This window comes from Malaclemys terrapin, chromosome 4 (assembly GCF_027887155.1).
Source record: "Malaclemys terrapin pileata isolate rMalTer1 chromosome 4, rMalTer1.hap1, whole genome shotgun sequence".
In the NCBI taxonomy this organism is placed as follows: Eukaryota; Metazoa; Chordata; order Testudines; family Emydidae; genus Malaclemys; species Malaclemys terrapin.
Window position 1 is genome coordinate 36,321,505 of NC_071508.1, and position 17,421 is coordinate 36,338,925.

Below are 17,421 nucleotides of genomic sequence, written 5' to 3' on the forward strand. Positions count from 1 at the left end.
AAGAGGGCTGGGAAGTACAGAACATATATTTGTTGGGGAAAATCTGGGACTGGTGGTGTGTTGGGGTCACCCTGAAATATAACCAAGGCTGGTGAGAAGAAGAGGATAACCCAAGTGTGACTGGCAGGCTGCACTTATACACAGACACTCAGGGTGTGGCTTTCATTTTAACATATTTTTGAAAAAAAGTCTGGGCTCAGAAACCCCTAAGCCTGTCTTTCCAGCCACTGCAGCGCTCAAGGAGTTCTGTCTCTCAAGGCTCCTTCTCAGGGTCAAATTCTCACTGCTTCTCTCATCTTCTGATCACTTCCTCATGGTTTACGTCCCCTACTGGCTATAGCGCACACAGACACAGCTGCCACCAGACACATCTCCGACCCCTGCATTTGCAACCAGACTTCAGAATAACTGCTCAGGTTGCATGGCTAAGCTTCCCAACTGCCTTTCCATGTGGCCTATTGTTTCAAGAGGTGGTTCCTATTGTTTCTGCTATCACTATACAAAAGAATATTTAATTGGTCCTCCTATTTAGCCTGAATGAATGCTGGTTGGCAGACCCATCAGCTTTAACCTGTCTTGTGACTGAGGGCACCATTAACACCTTCCAGCATAACTACATATTGCCAGTGTTCTAATAGTGTTTCAAGTTCACTGAGAGGTAATTATGACTTTAAATCTTATGACACCTTTTTGTAGGGAAGTTATTACACTTACCCTCGTATGGAAGGTTTTCTTAGAAGGTCAAAAGTGAATAAATGAAAGAAAATGATATTTGATGGACCAGCAGTGCACAGTAATCCTAAACTGCTCTTCCAGTTTAGGGATAGCTCAGTGGTTTGAGCATTGACCTGCTAAATCCAGGCTTGTGAGTTCCAGCCTTAAGGGGGCCACTTAGGGATCTGGGGCAAAATCAGTACTTGGTCCTGCTAGTGAAGGCATGGGGCTGGACTTGATGCCTTTCAGGGTCCCTTCCAGCTTTATGAGATAGGTATATCTCCATATATTATTCTGCAGAAAAGGACCTAGGGGTTACAGTGGATGAGAAGCTGGATATGAGTCGAGAGTGTGCCCTTGTTGCCAAGAAGGCTAACGGCATTTGGGGCTGTATAAGTAGGGGCATTGCCAGCAGACCGAGGGACATGATCGTTCCCCTCTATTCGACATTGGTGAGGCCTCATCTGGAGTACTTTGTCCAGTTTTGGGCCCCACACTACAAGAAGGATGTGGAAAAATTGGAAAGAGTCCAGCGGAGGGCAACAAAAATGATTAGGGGGCTGGAGCACATGACTTATGAGGAGAGGCTGAGGGAACTGGGATTGTTTAGTCTGCAGAAGAGAAGAATGAGGGGGGATTTGATAGCTGCTTTCAACTACCTGAAAGGGGGTTCCAAAGAGGATGGATCTAGACTGTTCTCAGTGGTAGCAGATGACAGAACAAGGACTAATGGTCTCAAGTTGCAGTGGGGGAGGTTTAGGTTGGATATTAGAAAAAATGTTTTCACTAGGAGGGTGGTGAAGCCCTGGAATGTGTTACCTAGGGAGGTGATGGAATCTCCTTCCTTAGAGGTTTTTAAGGTCAGGCTTGACAAAGTCCTGGCTCGTATGATTTAGTTGGGAATTGTTCCTGTTTTGAGTAGGGGGTTGGACTAGATGACCTCCTGAGGTCCCTTCCAACCCTGATATTCTATGATTCTATGATTCCATGGCCACAGAAGGATTCTCTCTGTACAGCCTCAGATGCATCTCTACCCAATAGTAGTTCCTGCACCATGCCCCAATTCTCACATGCCAGCACAGGGACAGTGGTCAGGGGGATGGGGTGTAGCTGGAGCATCCCTAAACTCTGGCATTCTCCAGCTTCTGTGGGCCACAAGGTATGATTAAAGGACAAGCATATGGAGGTTCTCTTGACCAAATCATGTTGTATCTGGTGGTGAACAGTAAGAAACAGGGAGCCAATAACTGGTAAAGTGGGCCTAAAGTTGTGGAAGAGTTTCTGTAAAAGGGCCTAATTTGGTAGCTCAGTGACCAGAGTGTTTGGCTTCCAGTCAGAGTTGGTGAAACAAGATCCACTCAAGCAAATATTTTATAATGTAAGCTAAAAAATCCCCCTTCACATGGCCTTAAATCTTTGGTTTTAGTCTTGACTCCAAAGTGGTAACGTAAACTAGCCAACCCACCCTGCAGAAATAAGCCTCTGGTCACATTCTGCTTTTGCCTGAAACTTGACATTGCAAGTAAGCAGGATGGAGAAAAATCAGTAGTTTATAAAAAAAAAAAAAAAAGTTTTCCTTAAGTCAGCTTTCATTTAAATCCCAGTAGTATAAAAAATTAAATAGGTTTCTATTTAAAAAGAAAAATGAATTTAAAACTAAATTTGAAATGAAGACATCCTATGTTAAGGCCTAAATTTACTATAATCTACATACATCATTTACATTAAATTAAAAAACAAGATCAAAGCAGTACATTTGATGCTGACGAGTCACTGGCTAAGCATCTGGAAGCCCTGGGAACACTGGCTCTAGCTGGGGCTTGGCTTCAGGCTCTGTCATAGGGAGCCTGCCAGCCCTAAGAACTGCAATTCGAGCAGGGCTTCGCTCTTGACTCCCTGCCACAGAGCTGGGAGCCTTGAAGTTCTGGCTTCTGAGTTCCAAGGCTCCTGGCTCAGTCGTTGCCTCCAGGGCTTCTAGCAGACTGATGGGGAGCTGGAGCCTAGAAGACCTGGGAGCCCTGGCTGAGCTGGGAGACATGGTGCTTGGTTGCCCAGGCTTAATTTCCTTTACAGATTTTGAAACAAAATGTTTTGATTATTTAAAAAAATGATTCTTTCATTTTTTTTCCATTCTAAGGGAAAATTTCAAATTTTTTACTTTTCATTCTGAAAATGGATTTTTTTTCCCAAAATGTGCTGCAAAATGGAAACACGACTTTCAACCTGGTCTTCGCCTTACTTTCATGGTCTGCCTCTGAGAGCTCAAGGAGTGAGTTACTGTTACACAACACTAGTACCTTAGTCCAGCAGAAAAGAACTAGACGAGCCAGTGAGCCATGATAATCACTGACTGACCACAGCCCTCAACACTGGGTTCTAAGTACCTCCTCCCCTCTTCGGCCCTCACAGAGCTCTGTGGTTTCTCCCAAATGTGACAGATAATGCAGGAGCAATGAAAACCCAAGTGTCAGTTTTGGGAAACCCAAGAAGAAATAAAAGTCTGTACAAAGAATTTTTGTATGCCCGCTCCTTAGCCATGAAGAGGCCGAGAGATCCTCGTTCTTCTCTGCCATAGCAGCCACTAAGTAACACTTCACTGACAATCATTTTGACAATCTAGTCTCATCTCATCTCCAGAGCCCAGCACCTCTCACTTAAAGGAACTGGTACCCACTTCATAGAAAAGCTCTTCCACATCCGGGATGGCTGCTGTGGCCATCAGGGATAAAATGACAGCCTCCTTCTCAGAATTCTGACTATTCACAAAACAGGAATCACTGAAGAAAATCTGATCCTCCACTTAGGACTCTGATCCTTAATCTTCTTGGCTGGTGAAAGACGGTAAGAGCATCTCGACCCCTACTAGCTTGTACTGTCAACACCTGCTTCTGAGGAGGGAAATCTATCCCCCCAAACTTGAGCAAGCAGTACCCTGACTATAATTAAAAATCCACTGATTGATACAACTCACCTTATAAGCTAGCTCCTGTGCTGCTCAATGATAAGATAGAGACAGGGAGTCTGACAGAGTTCTGCTTCATTCACTGTCTGAATTATAACTGATCAGCATTGCTTAACATGAGCCTCTGCACAACATAATAGCCAGTTCCAACTGGCTCACCACCCGGTATCATCTGGCGGCCTTCCTGGAGGCGTAGCCATGGCTAAAAGTATGGACCAAAGTAAGGCTGTGGACCCAAGTAGGCCATATCAAAATAGTAACGCTAGGTATGAGATAACCAGGTAAGCCCATTCCTGACCTGCGAGGATGGTACAGGAACCCAGAGACCCTCTGTGAGACAAGGAGAGAATGGCAGGATAATGGGTGAGAATGTTTTGTTCGAGCTATCAGGTACCAGGATGGCAACTAACAATATCTGTGGTGTAATATGTAACTTGTTTTTATTAATGTGTAAAAGGAGAAGTCATAAGAGGGGCAGCTTTGTATTGGCCTAGAGGACAACATTATGTTGATTGAGCTGTTACCTCGTCACGGGTGTAGATGTGTCAGTGTACCTTTAACCAGCAAGCGAGTGCTCTGATACCGTGCATTGTCGATAATGAACCAGACTGATCCTTAACCAGGGAACCGAGCCCATGGTCTTTCTTTATGATTAACACTGAGATCTGCTGAATCAGGAAGCTACAAGCTACGCTGGTGCAGTTAACACTGTTGCTCCACAAACAGCCTTGGAGCAGCACAGACCCATAGAAGCACAGAACATCATCATCTGGTCTCCCATTTCGGAACAACCTGATTAGGAAACTACTGAATAACTGCATCCAGCTTCACCTGTCCATTGCAATATCCGCTAGGTTTTAGGCCTGGACACAGAACAGAGATGGCTCTGATGAGGCCGAGAGTGCTTCATTCCCAGCTCTCACATCCTGGGTCCTGGGCTTTGTGAACCGCAGTGTCCCAGAGGAGCCTGAATCTGTCATAATTAGAACTACTCCCTTTGAGTGCTTGTAGTGAATCAGATGTTTCTTCTCTTGCCTGAAGCACATCTTATCCACATCTCTCAGTCTGCTCTCACCAATGCCCAGGATTTCAAGTCTATAGTTGTCCATAACTCTCATGATCTGCAAGATCTTTGATGTATGAAATATTTTTCTCACATTCCAGTAACAAGCCCTGAAGTGTTTTCTTGCTTTCAGCATCCAACTTTTCAGGGACTTGGCTTCCAGAGACTGACTTTCATCAGGAGCCTTCCTGAAGCAGAAAGGGGCAGCAGTGTTCATTTTTACTGGAATGGTAGCTTGGTTCTGTTTCTATAACTGGTGAGGCATTTTTACAAGACTACGTGTTTAGCCTTGCACTCAAACCTCACTGCTTTATCCGGGCTTGGGACTGATAGACACAGGCACAAGATGCAGCGATGCAGAAGTGTATTAGTAACACAAACACCAGTATAGCATAGGTAGATAGCAAATGCCAAGAAGACAGAGACTTAGCTAATGATATTGCGCTACTGAGCAACAGCCCCAAAAAGTTACAAAGTCAGACAACTTGGGGAAAATAGCAGACAAGCAGGGCTCAGGGTTAATTATGCTAAAACAAACTAAACTGAGCAATGTCTGGAAACCAGATATTCAGCACCAGAACAAAACTGAGAATCTTCAGTTGAAACATAATCTCGGTATTAACATAAAGCTGCTAGAGATACGAAGCTTTACTCCGAAAACTAGATGGCTTTGAAAATAAGTGTCAATGAAAGATTCTTGGCATTGGTTAGAAAGACGACATCATGAACAAAAAGATCTGAGAAATCACCAACCAGCAGCTCATTTCCAACACAATCTGAAGGCTCACTGAACATATCTGGGGCACGTACTCCAGAGACCAACACGGACTCCCACATGAAGTCAGCAAGTGGAAATCAAATTCTGTGCGAAAACAAGGATGCCCAAGAGAAACCTTGAGTAGAAGCCTTAGCAGGGAAGACAGTATAGTCCATCTCAACCCCTTTAGGGAAAATGGAAGCAGCAGCAAATGACAGAGAGGAATGGAAGAGACTGTATATACCCTGTGTCCCAACATTGATACGGGAAGGATGTAATAGCATAATGTAGTAATTCCAGCAGTATCTGGGGCTCACCCAAGAACAGGGCCCCATTGTGCTAGGAGCTGTACAGTGTAGTAGCTAGTCCCTCCCCTGAAGAGTTTATGATGTAATTAAACAAGACAGACAAAAGGGAGGGGACAGGGAAAGAATACACAAGCAGAATGAACAGTTCAATAGTGACCTTTTGTTTCTTATTTTGCTGTGGGGGGAAGGTGGGTGAGTCTTTGCATTTGGGTTTTGATTAATTATTTGGGTGGGAGTTGGTAGGTGGGGATTAGCTAAATGGAAGGAAATAGGAAGTGAGAGGGGACAAAGAAGGCGGGGGGGGGGAAAGGAATGAATGAGGGGAGCATGGAAAGAGGCTGAGGTGCACCGACTGTGAGGGAGGGGAAAGGACAGGGTTGCAACAAACAGCCAATCAGCACAAGGAAGAGAATGTAGAAAGTGACAACTTGTAGCAGGCAGTCTGATGACATCGGTCTCTGCTGAGGCTGCTTCTCTGTCTGCTCCTACGGGATGGGAATCATCTCTGGTCCTGGGCTTGGTTCTGGAGTTTCTTGGAGGATTATGCCCCTGGCATTAAACTGGCAGGAGAAGGTGACTGGCATCCAATGGAGGGATTGGAGCACTCACCTGATGTGGTCATGGTGGCATAAACCACAGAAGAGGTGGAGAGTTCTCTTCTATCAGCTGGAACATATACAGTGTTAGACTGAGTGCTAGGTGCAGTGAATTACAGTGATCCAGTCTGAAGAGGAGAAGTAGATTGAACTATTTGGCTAAGTCCTTGTCTTGGTAGAAAGTGTGAAATTTCTGAGCAAACTGGTGATTCCTATTCAAACTCTGTGACAGGTCGTACCTCTAGATCACCCGTTGAGGTGAGGGTGGGTGTCTCTCTCATCCCTAAGGTCCCTTTCTGGCTGGCAGTCAGTCTTTGGGAGGCGTCTTCTCCTCCTTTAAGGCATGGCCACAGTCCAAGACAGAAAAAAACAATGAAAATAATCCCGCAACGCACAAAACAGTCTGGGCTCACCCGCTGATCCTCACAAGGTAACAGGTAAATAGTCTCTGAGAAGGGAGCTGGGTTCCTAACACCCTGAATGTCAGAGGCCCAGGCTGAGCACCTGGGCTCTAATGAAAAGCAAGTCACTATGCCTGGGGGGAGATAACTACCACATTCAGGTGGCAGCAGTTCCTTCTTTAAGCAACAATGACTGATGTGAACGCAACTCTGGTGCTCCACAAACTCAGTTGGTTTCCCATTCCCTTCCAGGCTGAATTCATAGTCCTTGTACTACTTGTCAAGACTCTAAATAGGGTCTGATCTAATATGTACACTAGAGAACTCCACATTGCAACTTGCATCAGTGTGACTGAACTGGAAGCTGCAATGATGCAGTGCATCCACACTAGCCATTCTATCTTGTGTGCACACAATGCACTACGTTCACTGTGAGTGCACTGTGTAAAAGCTGCAGGGCCTGCGGGTTGTTGCACCTACCCTGCATTTCCTCGCACTGCTTCCTGGAGCACGTGCATAATGTGTGCAGCTTATGGTGTCTTTCTGAACATAGTCACTCTTTGTGGTTTGCTTCATTGCCTCCTTTCAAAGGTTGTGTCCTGCACAAGGATCTGCACATGTGTTGTGAGCAGCAACACCCTGCACTTGCAGATGCCATGACAGAGGGTCAGCAGCTCCTACTGCCACTCCTCCCTCCCCCATACCATTTCTGGGCCTGGAGGCCCAGAGTGGATCATGAAGAGCACCAGCAGTTTTGGGTGCTCAGGGCAGTGAGGAGCTGGATTTTTTTTCTTTTAATTAATTTATTCATTCATGTTTGTTAGTTTTTTAGACAGAGTTTGCTTCTTTGTTTAAATTTTGTTATTTTTTCAGATGTTCTGTTTGTTTAGTAGCTAAACTCAGTTTCTCTCTATCCTGTTTTCCTGTAGGAGCTAGGGAGGAGAGTGCTCTGGGACCAAAAGAAAAATATCCTTGGGGGTCCTCCATGCAGCTCCGTGAATGCTCACCAAAGTTCTTCCCCACCTGCTATAGTGGAGAGTACCTTGGGGCTGGAAGGATGGGAGCAATCAGTGGGTGATGGAAAACCATGAAAAAGAGGATTTAGTTGGGGTGGGGGAATACAGAGGGTACATTTTATCTTGATGTTAATTTGTTAACTAATTACCCTGCTCTGTTTTCTCTTTAGCACATCTCAGGAGTGTGGAAATTGTTGTGGATGCTATCAACAGGCAGTCATTATGCATTGTGGGGTGTCTGTGTTTATGCACATACATCAGGGGTTAGTCAGCACTGCCATGGTGTAGCATTTTATGTTTTTGCACAAGAATTCCCAATGCACCAAACAATTTTATTTAAGTTGAGACATGTTTGAAGTTTGAATGTTATAACATTGTATTTTTCATTCATATTGTCTTTGTAAATCTGAGTGGTGGGTGTTTGAGGCCAGGCCAAGCAGAGACCAACAAGTCTCCCCTCAGCTGCTGTTGGGCTGGCATACGAGTGGCACAGCTTGCTGAAAAATGGAAACAATTCTCTTTGGAATATTTTGCTTAATACGTCATCCATTTTTTAATCAAAATTATGAATTTTTGCAAATAACTCCAGTGAGTGGCTTGGCAGGTGACAGTATCTGCTTCACAGAGTTTAAGGCCACAAGACTCATAGACTCATAGACTTTAGGGTCAGAAGGGACCAATATGATCATCTAGTCTGACCTCCCACATGATGCAGGCCGTTACATTTCCACTAAAGTCCCCCTGTGTTGAGCCCTGTTATTCTGAGTTATCAAAGTGCTCCTGGAAGGGTGGGAAGGGGCAGTGTGCAACTTCACTGGGAAAAGACTCATTGCACGACTGCAACTGCTTTGCCAGTGCCTGTGCTAAAACAGTGCAGAGGGATGTGTTGGTAAAAAATATGTGATTGAATCTCCTCTGAGCAGGTTAAACACCAGAGGTGATGGGATCCCTTGTGCACTGCTGTACGCATGTTTGTGTGCGGCTGTGCAGTGTTACAAGTATGTTACGGAGTTGTGCTGTTGCTGCCAAGGCCAACAGCCTTTAGCAGAGTCTCGACTGTGCTCCACAGGGACAATCTCACTGGAGATGTCCAGGTTCAGACTCCAGGGCATTGGAGCAGAGTGTTCTCAACAGCTAGAACTCAGCTGTAGAAGGCCTTCTGAAAGGGGATCAGACTGAGCCCTGGCCTGGCCATGGTCAAAACAAAATGAAAGATCACCTCTGCACTAAAGCCCTTGCCAGGAACAACACCAGGTCAGCATGAGATGGAGATGGTGTAATAAGAGGAAAGATAAAGAATAAGAGAAATAAAATTGGGTTGGTGTGAAACAGAGTGGCCTTGGCAAAGGGTCATCTGTTCTTTGCAAACAGTTCTCACCTCAGGCCTGACAAACTCAATACACCAAAAAGAAGAACAGGAGTACTTGTGGCACCTTAGAGACTAACAAATTTATTAGAGCATAAGCTTTCGTGGACTACAGCCCACTTCTTCGGAAGCTTATGCTCTAATAAATTTGTTAGTCTCTAAGGTGCCACAAGTACTCCTGTTCTTCTTTTTGCGGATACAGACTAACACGGCTGTTACTCTGAAACCTGTCAATACACCAAATATGTCTTATAGGATATTTATTCATCAAGTATAACATGTAACATATCTACAGAACGCTCTGTTGTCCATCCTTGCCACATCCCAGAACATTCAGTGGAAAAGCATCAAAGACCATGATCAAATGATGAAAGCCACCTTGGAGGTGAAAAGGAACATCACAGCAGGCAGGGGATCACCAGCTATTCTGCAACTGACTGAGCTTTGTGGGGAAAACCTAGTTCATTAGATAGGAAAGGTAACTATTGATGACTGTAGACCCAGGTTCACGCTTTAGGATTTTGGTTTGTGTTTCAACCAGTTGTTTCCATCACCTTCTCTCTTTCTTGGATAAATATTTATTCTTTTTTAAATAAACCTACTTTTGTTTTTATTATAAGTATTCACAATTGCTGTGTGCCTTAGAGGAGCAGTGGTTAAGGTAACTCTGATAAACTGCGGTACACTACATTTTTGCCCTGGTCAACACTATGAGTTTAGGTCGAATTTAGCACCATTAGATTGATTTAACCCTGCACCCGTCCACACGACCAAGCCATATTTGTCTACTTAAAGGGTTCTTAAAATCAATTTCTGTACTCCTCCCCGATGAGGGGATTAGCGCTGAAATCGACATCGCCGGGTCGAATTTGGGGTAGTGTGGATGCAATTCTATGGTTTTAGCCGCTGGGAGATATCCGAGAGTGCTCCATTGTGACTGCTCTGGACAGCGCTCTCAACTCAGATGCACTGGCTGGGTGGACAGGAAAAGCCCCGTAAACTTTTGAATTTAATTTCCTGTTTGGCCAGCGTGGCAAGCTGATCAGCACAGGTGACCATGGAGTCCCAGAATCGCAAAAGAGGTCCAGCATGGACCGAACGGGAGGTACTGGATCTGATCGCTGTATGGGGAGACAAATCCGTGCTATCAGAACTCCGTTCCAAAAGACGAAATGCCAAAATATTTGAAAAAATCTCCAAGGGCATGATGGACGGAGGCTATAACAGGGACCTGCAGCAGTGCTGTGTGAAACTTAAGGAGCTGAGGCAAGCCTACTAAAAAACCAAAGAGGCAAATGGCTGCTCTGGGTCAGACCCCCATACATGCCGCTTCTATGATGAGTTGCATGCAATTCTAGGGGGTGCCCCCACCACTACCTCACCCCTGTTCGTGGACTCCTGCAAGGGGGGAGTCTCACACAACAGGGATGAGGATTTGGGGGATGAGGAAGATGAGGAAGAGGAGGAGGAGGAGGAGAAGGGTAGCGCACAGCAGGCAAGCGGAGAAACCATTATCCCCGACAGCCAGGAACTGTTTATCACCCTGGAGCCAATACCCTCCCAACCCTCTCAAGGCAGAATACCGGACCTTGAAGGTGGAGAAGGCATCTCTGGTGAGTGTACCTTTGTAAATATAATACATGGTTTAAAAGCAAGCGTGTTTAATGATTAATTTGCCCTGAAGACTTGGGATGCATTCACGGCCAGTATAGCTACTGGAATGCAGTCAAGCAACATCCGTTCTTTATCTCTCTGTGTTATCCTCAGGAGACTGATATCATTGATGGTCACCTGATTGAAATAGGGGAATTTTATTAAGGGGACATTCAGAGGTGGCCATTCCTGCTGGGCTGTGTTCCTGTGGCTTAAAAGAAATCATCCCCGCTGTTAGCCATGTGATGGGGGGAGGGGTGAAGTGATCATCCTAGAGAATTGGGTGTGTGTGGGGGGGGGGGGAGGGGGGTGTTAGTTGGGTTTGTGCTGCACGTTAACCTGAAAACCGCAGCCCCTCCTTTTAAATGGCCAACCCATTTTAAATGGCCAACCCAACGGGTGCTTGGTATGGGAAATGTGGGCGCAGCTGTTTGGAACCATTCCCACATGTTATGAAGGCTAAAGAAGCCAAAAGACTGTGGCTTACCATGGTTGCCTGCAAGTCGAATTCTGTTGCCCGGCCCTGTATGTGTGATCTCTCACACCAAACCAGCAGGCCCTCAATGTAAGAGGCAAAATGCGACCTTGTACCGAAAGCACATGTGCTATGTAATGTTAACAGCTTGGTTCACTGTGGAAGAGTCTACCCATTCTTCTCTAAAAAATGTGTCTTTTTAAATACTACTCTCCCTTTTTTTTCCTCCCGCAGCTGCAAATGTTTCAACGCTCCCCCTATCATCTCTGTCCCAGAGGCTAGTGCAGATAAGAAGGCAAAAAAACGCACTCGCATTGAAATGTTCTCTGAGCTCATGCAGTCCTCCCGCACTGAAAGAGCTCAGCAAAATGCGTGGAGACAGACAATGTCATAGTCCAGGAAAGCACAAAATGAACACGAGGACAGGAGGGACACGCAAGAGAAGAGGTGGTGGGAGCAAGATGATAGGTGGCGGCAGCGTGATGAGAGGAGGCAGGATGCAATGCTGAGGCACCTGGAGGATCAAACTGATATGCTCTGGCATATGGTTGAGCTGCAGGAAAGGCAGCAGGAGCTGTAGGAAAGGCAGCAGGAGCACAGAAAGTCTCTGTGTAACCAACTGTCCTCCTCCCCAAGCTCTATAGCCTCCTTACCCAGACGCCCAAGAACATGGGGGGGGCGCCTCAGGGTACCCAACCAGTCCACCCCAGAGGACTGCCCAAGCAACAGAAGGCTGGCATTCAATACGTTTTGAAGTGCAGTGTGGCCTTGTCCTTCCCTCCTCCCCTTCTTCACCACCCCACCCAGTGCTTCCCTCCTCCCGCACCCCTCCCGGGCTACTTTGGCAGTTATCCCCCTATTTGTGTGACGAATTAATAAAGAATGCATGAATTTAAAACAACAATGACTTTATTGCCTCTGCAAGTGGTGATCGAAGGGGGGAGGTCTCGGTTGGCTTACAGGGAAGTAAAATGAACCAAGGGGGCGGGTTTTCATCAAGGAGAAACAAACAGAACTTTCACACCGTAGCCTGGCCAGCCATATTAAACTGGTTTTCAAAGCTTCTCTGATGCGCAGCTTGCCCTGCTGTGCTCTTCTAACCGCCCTGGTGTCCGTCTGCATGTAATCAGTGGCCAGGGGCTTTACCTCAACCTCCCATCCTGCCATAAACTTCTCCCCCTTACTCTTACAGATATTGTGGAGCACACAACAAGCAGTAATAACAATGGGAATATTGGTTTCACTGAGGTCTAACCGAGTCAGTAAACTGCACCAGCGCGCTTTTAAATGTCCAAATGCACATTCTACCACCATTCTGCACTTGCTCAGCCTATAGTTGAACAGCTCCTGACTACTGTCCAAGGTACCTGTGTATGGCTTCATGAGCCATGGCATTAAGGGGTAGGCTGGGTCCCCAAGGATAACTATAGGCATTTCAACATCCCCAACAGTTATCTTCTGGCCTGGAAAGTAAGTCCCTTGCTGCAGCTCTTGAGACAGACCAGAGTTCCTGAAGATGTGAGTGTCATGTACCTTTCCTGGCCATCCCACATTGATGTCGGTGAACGTCCCTTTTTATCCACCAGTGCTTGCAACACCATTGAAAAGTACCCCTTGCGGTTTATGTATTGGCTGCCAACGTGGTCCGGTCCCAAGATAGGGATATGGGTTCCGTCTATCGCCCCACCACAGTTAGGGAATCCCATTGCAGCAAAGCCATCCACTATGACTTGCACATTTCTCAGAGTCACTACCCTTGATAGCAGCAGCTCAGTGATTGCGTTGGCTACTTGGATCACAGCAGCCCCCACAATAGATTTGCCCACTCCAAATTGATTCCCGACTGACAGGTAGCTGTCTGGCATTGCAAGCTTCCAGAGGGCTATCGCCACTTACTTGTGAACTGTGAGGGCTGCTCTCATCTTGGTATTCTTGCACTTCAGAGCAGGGGAAAGCAAGTCACAAAGTTCCATGAAAGTGCCCTTATGCATGCAAAAGTTTTCAGCCACTGGGAATCATCCCAGACCTGCAACACTATGCGGTCCCACCAGCCTGTGCTTGTTTTCTGGGCCCAGAATCGGCATTCCACGGCATGAGCCTGCCCCACTGCCACCAGGATGTACAAATTGTCAGGGCCCATACTTTGAGAGAAGTCTGTGTCCATGTCCTCATCACTCTCATCACTGCGGTGCCGTCGCCTCCTTGCCTGCTTTTGCAGGTTCTGGTTCTGCATATACTGCAGAATAATGTGCAAGGTGTTTACAATGCTCATAACAGCCGCGGTGATCTGAGCGGGATCAATGCTTGCCGTGGTATGGTGTCTGCAGGAGAGCAGGAGAGCAGAGTGGCAGTGGAAGCGATGGTTGGAAGACCAGTTTTGCAGACCTACTGTGCCGTTTGCTGCTAGGACACAACAGCCTATGTCCATTAGCTGAGCTGAGTGCGCTGCATGATTGCCGTGGTATGGAGAGACAAGAGCAGGAGAGCAGAGTTGCAGTGGAAGCGGCAGATGACGATGGTTATATAGAGGACCTGCGAGACCACCAGGAGAGTGGAAGCAGAAGTGGTGGTTGGAAGACTAGTTTTTCCAACCTATTGCAGCATCTGCGGCTAGAGCAGGAGAGCAGAGTGGCAGCAGAAGCGGGCGTTCAATGATGATGGTTAGCAGTCCTACTGCACTGTCTGCTGAAAGCAGTATGGCACCCGCACGGAAAAAAGGCGCAAAACAATTGTCTGCCGTTGCTTTCACGGAGGGAGGGGCAACTAACGACATGTACCCAAAACCATCCGCAACAATGTTTTTGCCCCATCAGGCATTGGAAGCTCAACCCAGAATTCCAATGGGCAGTGGAGAGTGCGGCAACTGTGGGATAGCTACCCACAGTGCAATGCTCCGAAAGTCGACGCTAGCCTTGGTACTGTGGATGCACTCCGATGACTTAATGCACTTAGTGGGGACACACACAATCGACTGTATAAAATCACTTCCTAAAAAATTGACTTCTGTAAATTCGACCTAATTTTGTAGTGTAGACATACCCTTTGAGTGCAGAGATTCTGGTACTTCTGTGAGTAGCCAGAGTCAGGGGTTGGATATCACAGGAGAATGAATCAGGGATTCAGTGATTAGGGTGCCCCTCTTGTCAGGCTGCAAGTTAAAGCTGGAGCTGGAATAAGCCCAGAGGAGAGTGCTTGAGTGAGTGAAAGGCTGCTGATGCCAGGGACCTGACATCCAGGTACTACTAGTAAGACACCCATTGACTGTAGGCAGGGTGTAACGAGGTGACTCTCCATCCCTAAGAAACATCAGAGTGGAGCAGAGAAAAAATCTTTTCCTCCCCTCCACCATCTCTCACTGTGTCAAGCACTTTACACAGAGGACACCTGTAAATACACAGAGGAAGCCAAATGTTACTTACTTCAGCCTCTCCAGTTTGCAGTTTGGGTGTTTTAGTCCCTCGCACAGCCGCCGTACTCCAGCATCTCCCAGAGAATAATGAGCACCCAAGTCCAGCTCTGTCAGGCTCTGGCTGGTTCTGAAAACAGCGGCGAGATCCCCACAGCAAGCGTCTGTGACATCGCAGCTCCACATTCTGCAAGACAGAGAAACACAGAGAAGCAGGATCACAGTGTGAACAGGGCTCGTCACAGCTGTTCTGACAGGCGCCCCCGCCCACCAGCCCCTCTCCCTGACCAATCCATGCGCAGAATGAATTTAAGGCCTGCTCCTCCGCCTGTCCCAACCCCTACCCTATTGCAATGAAGAATCAGTGTGAGGTTGGACTTCCTGCCTGAGCCCCACCCCTTACACTTGGCTCTTGACCAATCAGCACTGTGAAAGGACCAGAACCACCTGGTGACACCTGCCATTACAACATGTCCATTGTGTAACACACTGAGGCCCTGATCACAGCTGGGGCACTTAAGCAATACAGTAATACACTAATTAAATGAAAAATCTTGTTTAATTCAGAGTTAAGGTTGCCCGGTGATAGCTTATGCCCTTCTCACACTTCAGAAAACCAGGAAATACAGAGTGAAGGCAATAGACATTGGGTATAAGTGCACGCCCTCCAGATACATTCACTGTGTTAGGTGTAACTGTACTGAATGGTGGAGGAATAAGTTGAATCAGTTTGGAAGAGCTGTGATTGTGATATGAGGAGATCTAGGGATTAGCTTGAGGAGCGTCATAGACTCATAGACTTTAAGGTCAGAAGGGACCATTATGATAATCTAGTCTGACCTCCTGCACAACGCAAGCCACAGAATCTCACCCACCCACTCCTGTAACAAATCCCTAACCTATGCCTGAGTTACTGAAGTCCTCAAATCGTGGTTTAAAGACCTCAAGGTGCAGAGAATCCTCCAGCAAGTGACTCGTGCCCCATGCTGCAGAGGAAGGCGAAAAACCTCCAGGGCCTCTGCCAATCTGCCCTGGAGGAAAATTCCTTCCCGACCCCAAATATGGCGATCAGTTAAACCCTGAGCATGTGGGCAAGACTCACCAGCCAGCACCCAGAAAAGAATTCTCTGTAGTAACTCAGATCCCACCCCATCTAACATCCCATCACAGACCATTGGGCATATTTACCTGCTAATAATCAAAGATCAATTAATTGCCAAAATTAGGCTATCCCATCATACCATCCCCTCCATAAACTTATCAAGCATACTCATGAAGCCAGATATGTCTTTTGCCCCCACTACTCCCCTTGGAAGGCTGTTCCAGAACTTCACTCCGCTAATGGTTAGAAACCTTCATCTAATTTCAAGTCTAAACTTCCTAATGTCCAGTTTATAGCCATTTGTTCTTGTGTCCACATTGGTACTAAGCTTGAATAATTCCTCTCCCTCCCTGATATTTATCCCTTGGATATATTTATAAAGAGCAATCATATCTCCCCTCAGCCTTCTTTTGGTTAGGCTAAACAAGCCAAGCTCTTTGAGTCTCCTTTCATAAGACAGGTTTTCCATTCCTCGGATAATCCTAGTAGCCCTTCCCTGTACCTGTTCCAGTTTGAATTCATCGTTCTTAACCATGGGAGACCAGAACTGCACACAATATTCCAGATGAGGTCTCACCAGTGCCTTGTATAATGGTACTAACACCTGCTTATCTTTACTGGAAATACCTCGCCTGATGCATCCCAAGTCCGCATTAGCTTTTTTAACGGCCATATCACATTGGCGGCTCATAGTCATCCTGTGATCAACCCATACTCCGAGGTCCTTCTCCTCCTCTGTTACTTCCGACTGATGTGTCCCCAATTTATAACCAAAATTCTTGTTATTAATTCCTAAATGCATGACCTTGCATTTTTCACTATTAAATTTCATCCTATTACTATTACTCCAGTTTACAAGGTCATCCAGATCTTCCTGTATGATATCCCGGTCCTTCTCTGTATTGGCAATACCTCTCAGCCTTGTGTCATCTGCAAACTTTATTAGCACATTCCCACTTTTTGTGCCAAGGTCAGTAATAAAAAGATTAAATAAGATTGGTCCCAAAACTGATCCCTGAGGAACTCCACTAGTAACCTCCTTCCAGCCTGACAGTTCACCTTTCAGTATGACCCGTTGTAGTCTCCCCTTCAACCAGTTCCTTATTCACCTTTTAATTTTCATATTGATCCCCATCTTTTCCAATTTAGCTAATAATTCCCCATGTGGAACCGTATCAAATGCCTTACTGAAATCAAGGTAAATTAGATCCACTGCATTTCCTTTGTCTAAAAAATCTGTTACCTTCTCAAAGAAGGAGATCAGGTTGGTTTGGCACAATCTACCTTTTGTAAAACCATGTTGTATTTTGTCCCAATTACCGTTGACCTCAATGTCCTTAACTACTTTCTCCTTCAAATTTTTTTCCAAGACCTTGCATACTACAGATGTCAAACTAACAGGCCTATAGTTACTCGGATCACTTTTTTCCCCTTTCTTAAAAATAGGAACTATGTTAGCAATTCTCCAGCTGTATGGTACAACCCCTGAGTTTACTGATTCATTAAAAATTCTTGCTAATGGGCTTGCAATTTCATGTGCCAGTTCCTTTAATATTCTTGGATGAAGATTATCTGGGCCCCCGATTTAGTCCCATTAAGTTG

At 46.1% G+C, this 17,421-nt stretch overlaps 1 protein-coding gene across 2 annotated transcripts in view; it reads right to left on the reverse strand.

Moving 5' to 3' along the window:
* The window catches only part of LOC128836343 (NACHT, LRR and PYD domains-containing protein 3-like), a 200,043-nt gene that overhangs the window by 105,072 nt on the left and 77,550 nt on the right, over positions 1-17,421 (reverse strand). For both annotated transcript variants that reach the window (XM_054026548.1, XM_054026549.1), the window contains exon 7: positions 14,731-14,904. In XM_054026548.1, coding sequence (XP_053882523.1) covers positions 14,731-14,904 — 174 coding nt within the window. The remainder of the gene's footprint in view (positions 1-14,730; positions 14,905-17,421) is intronic.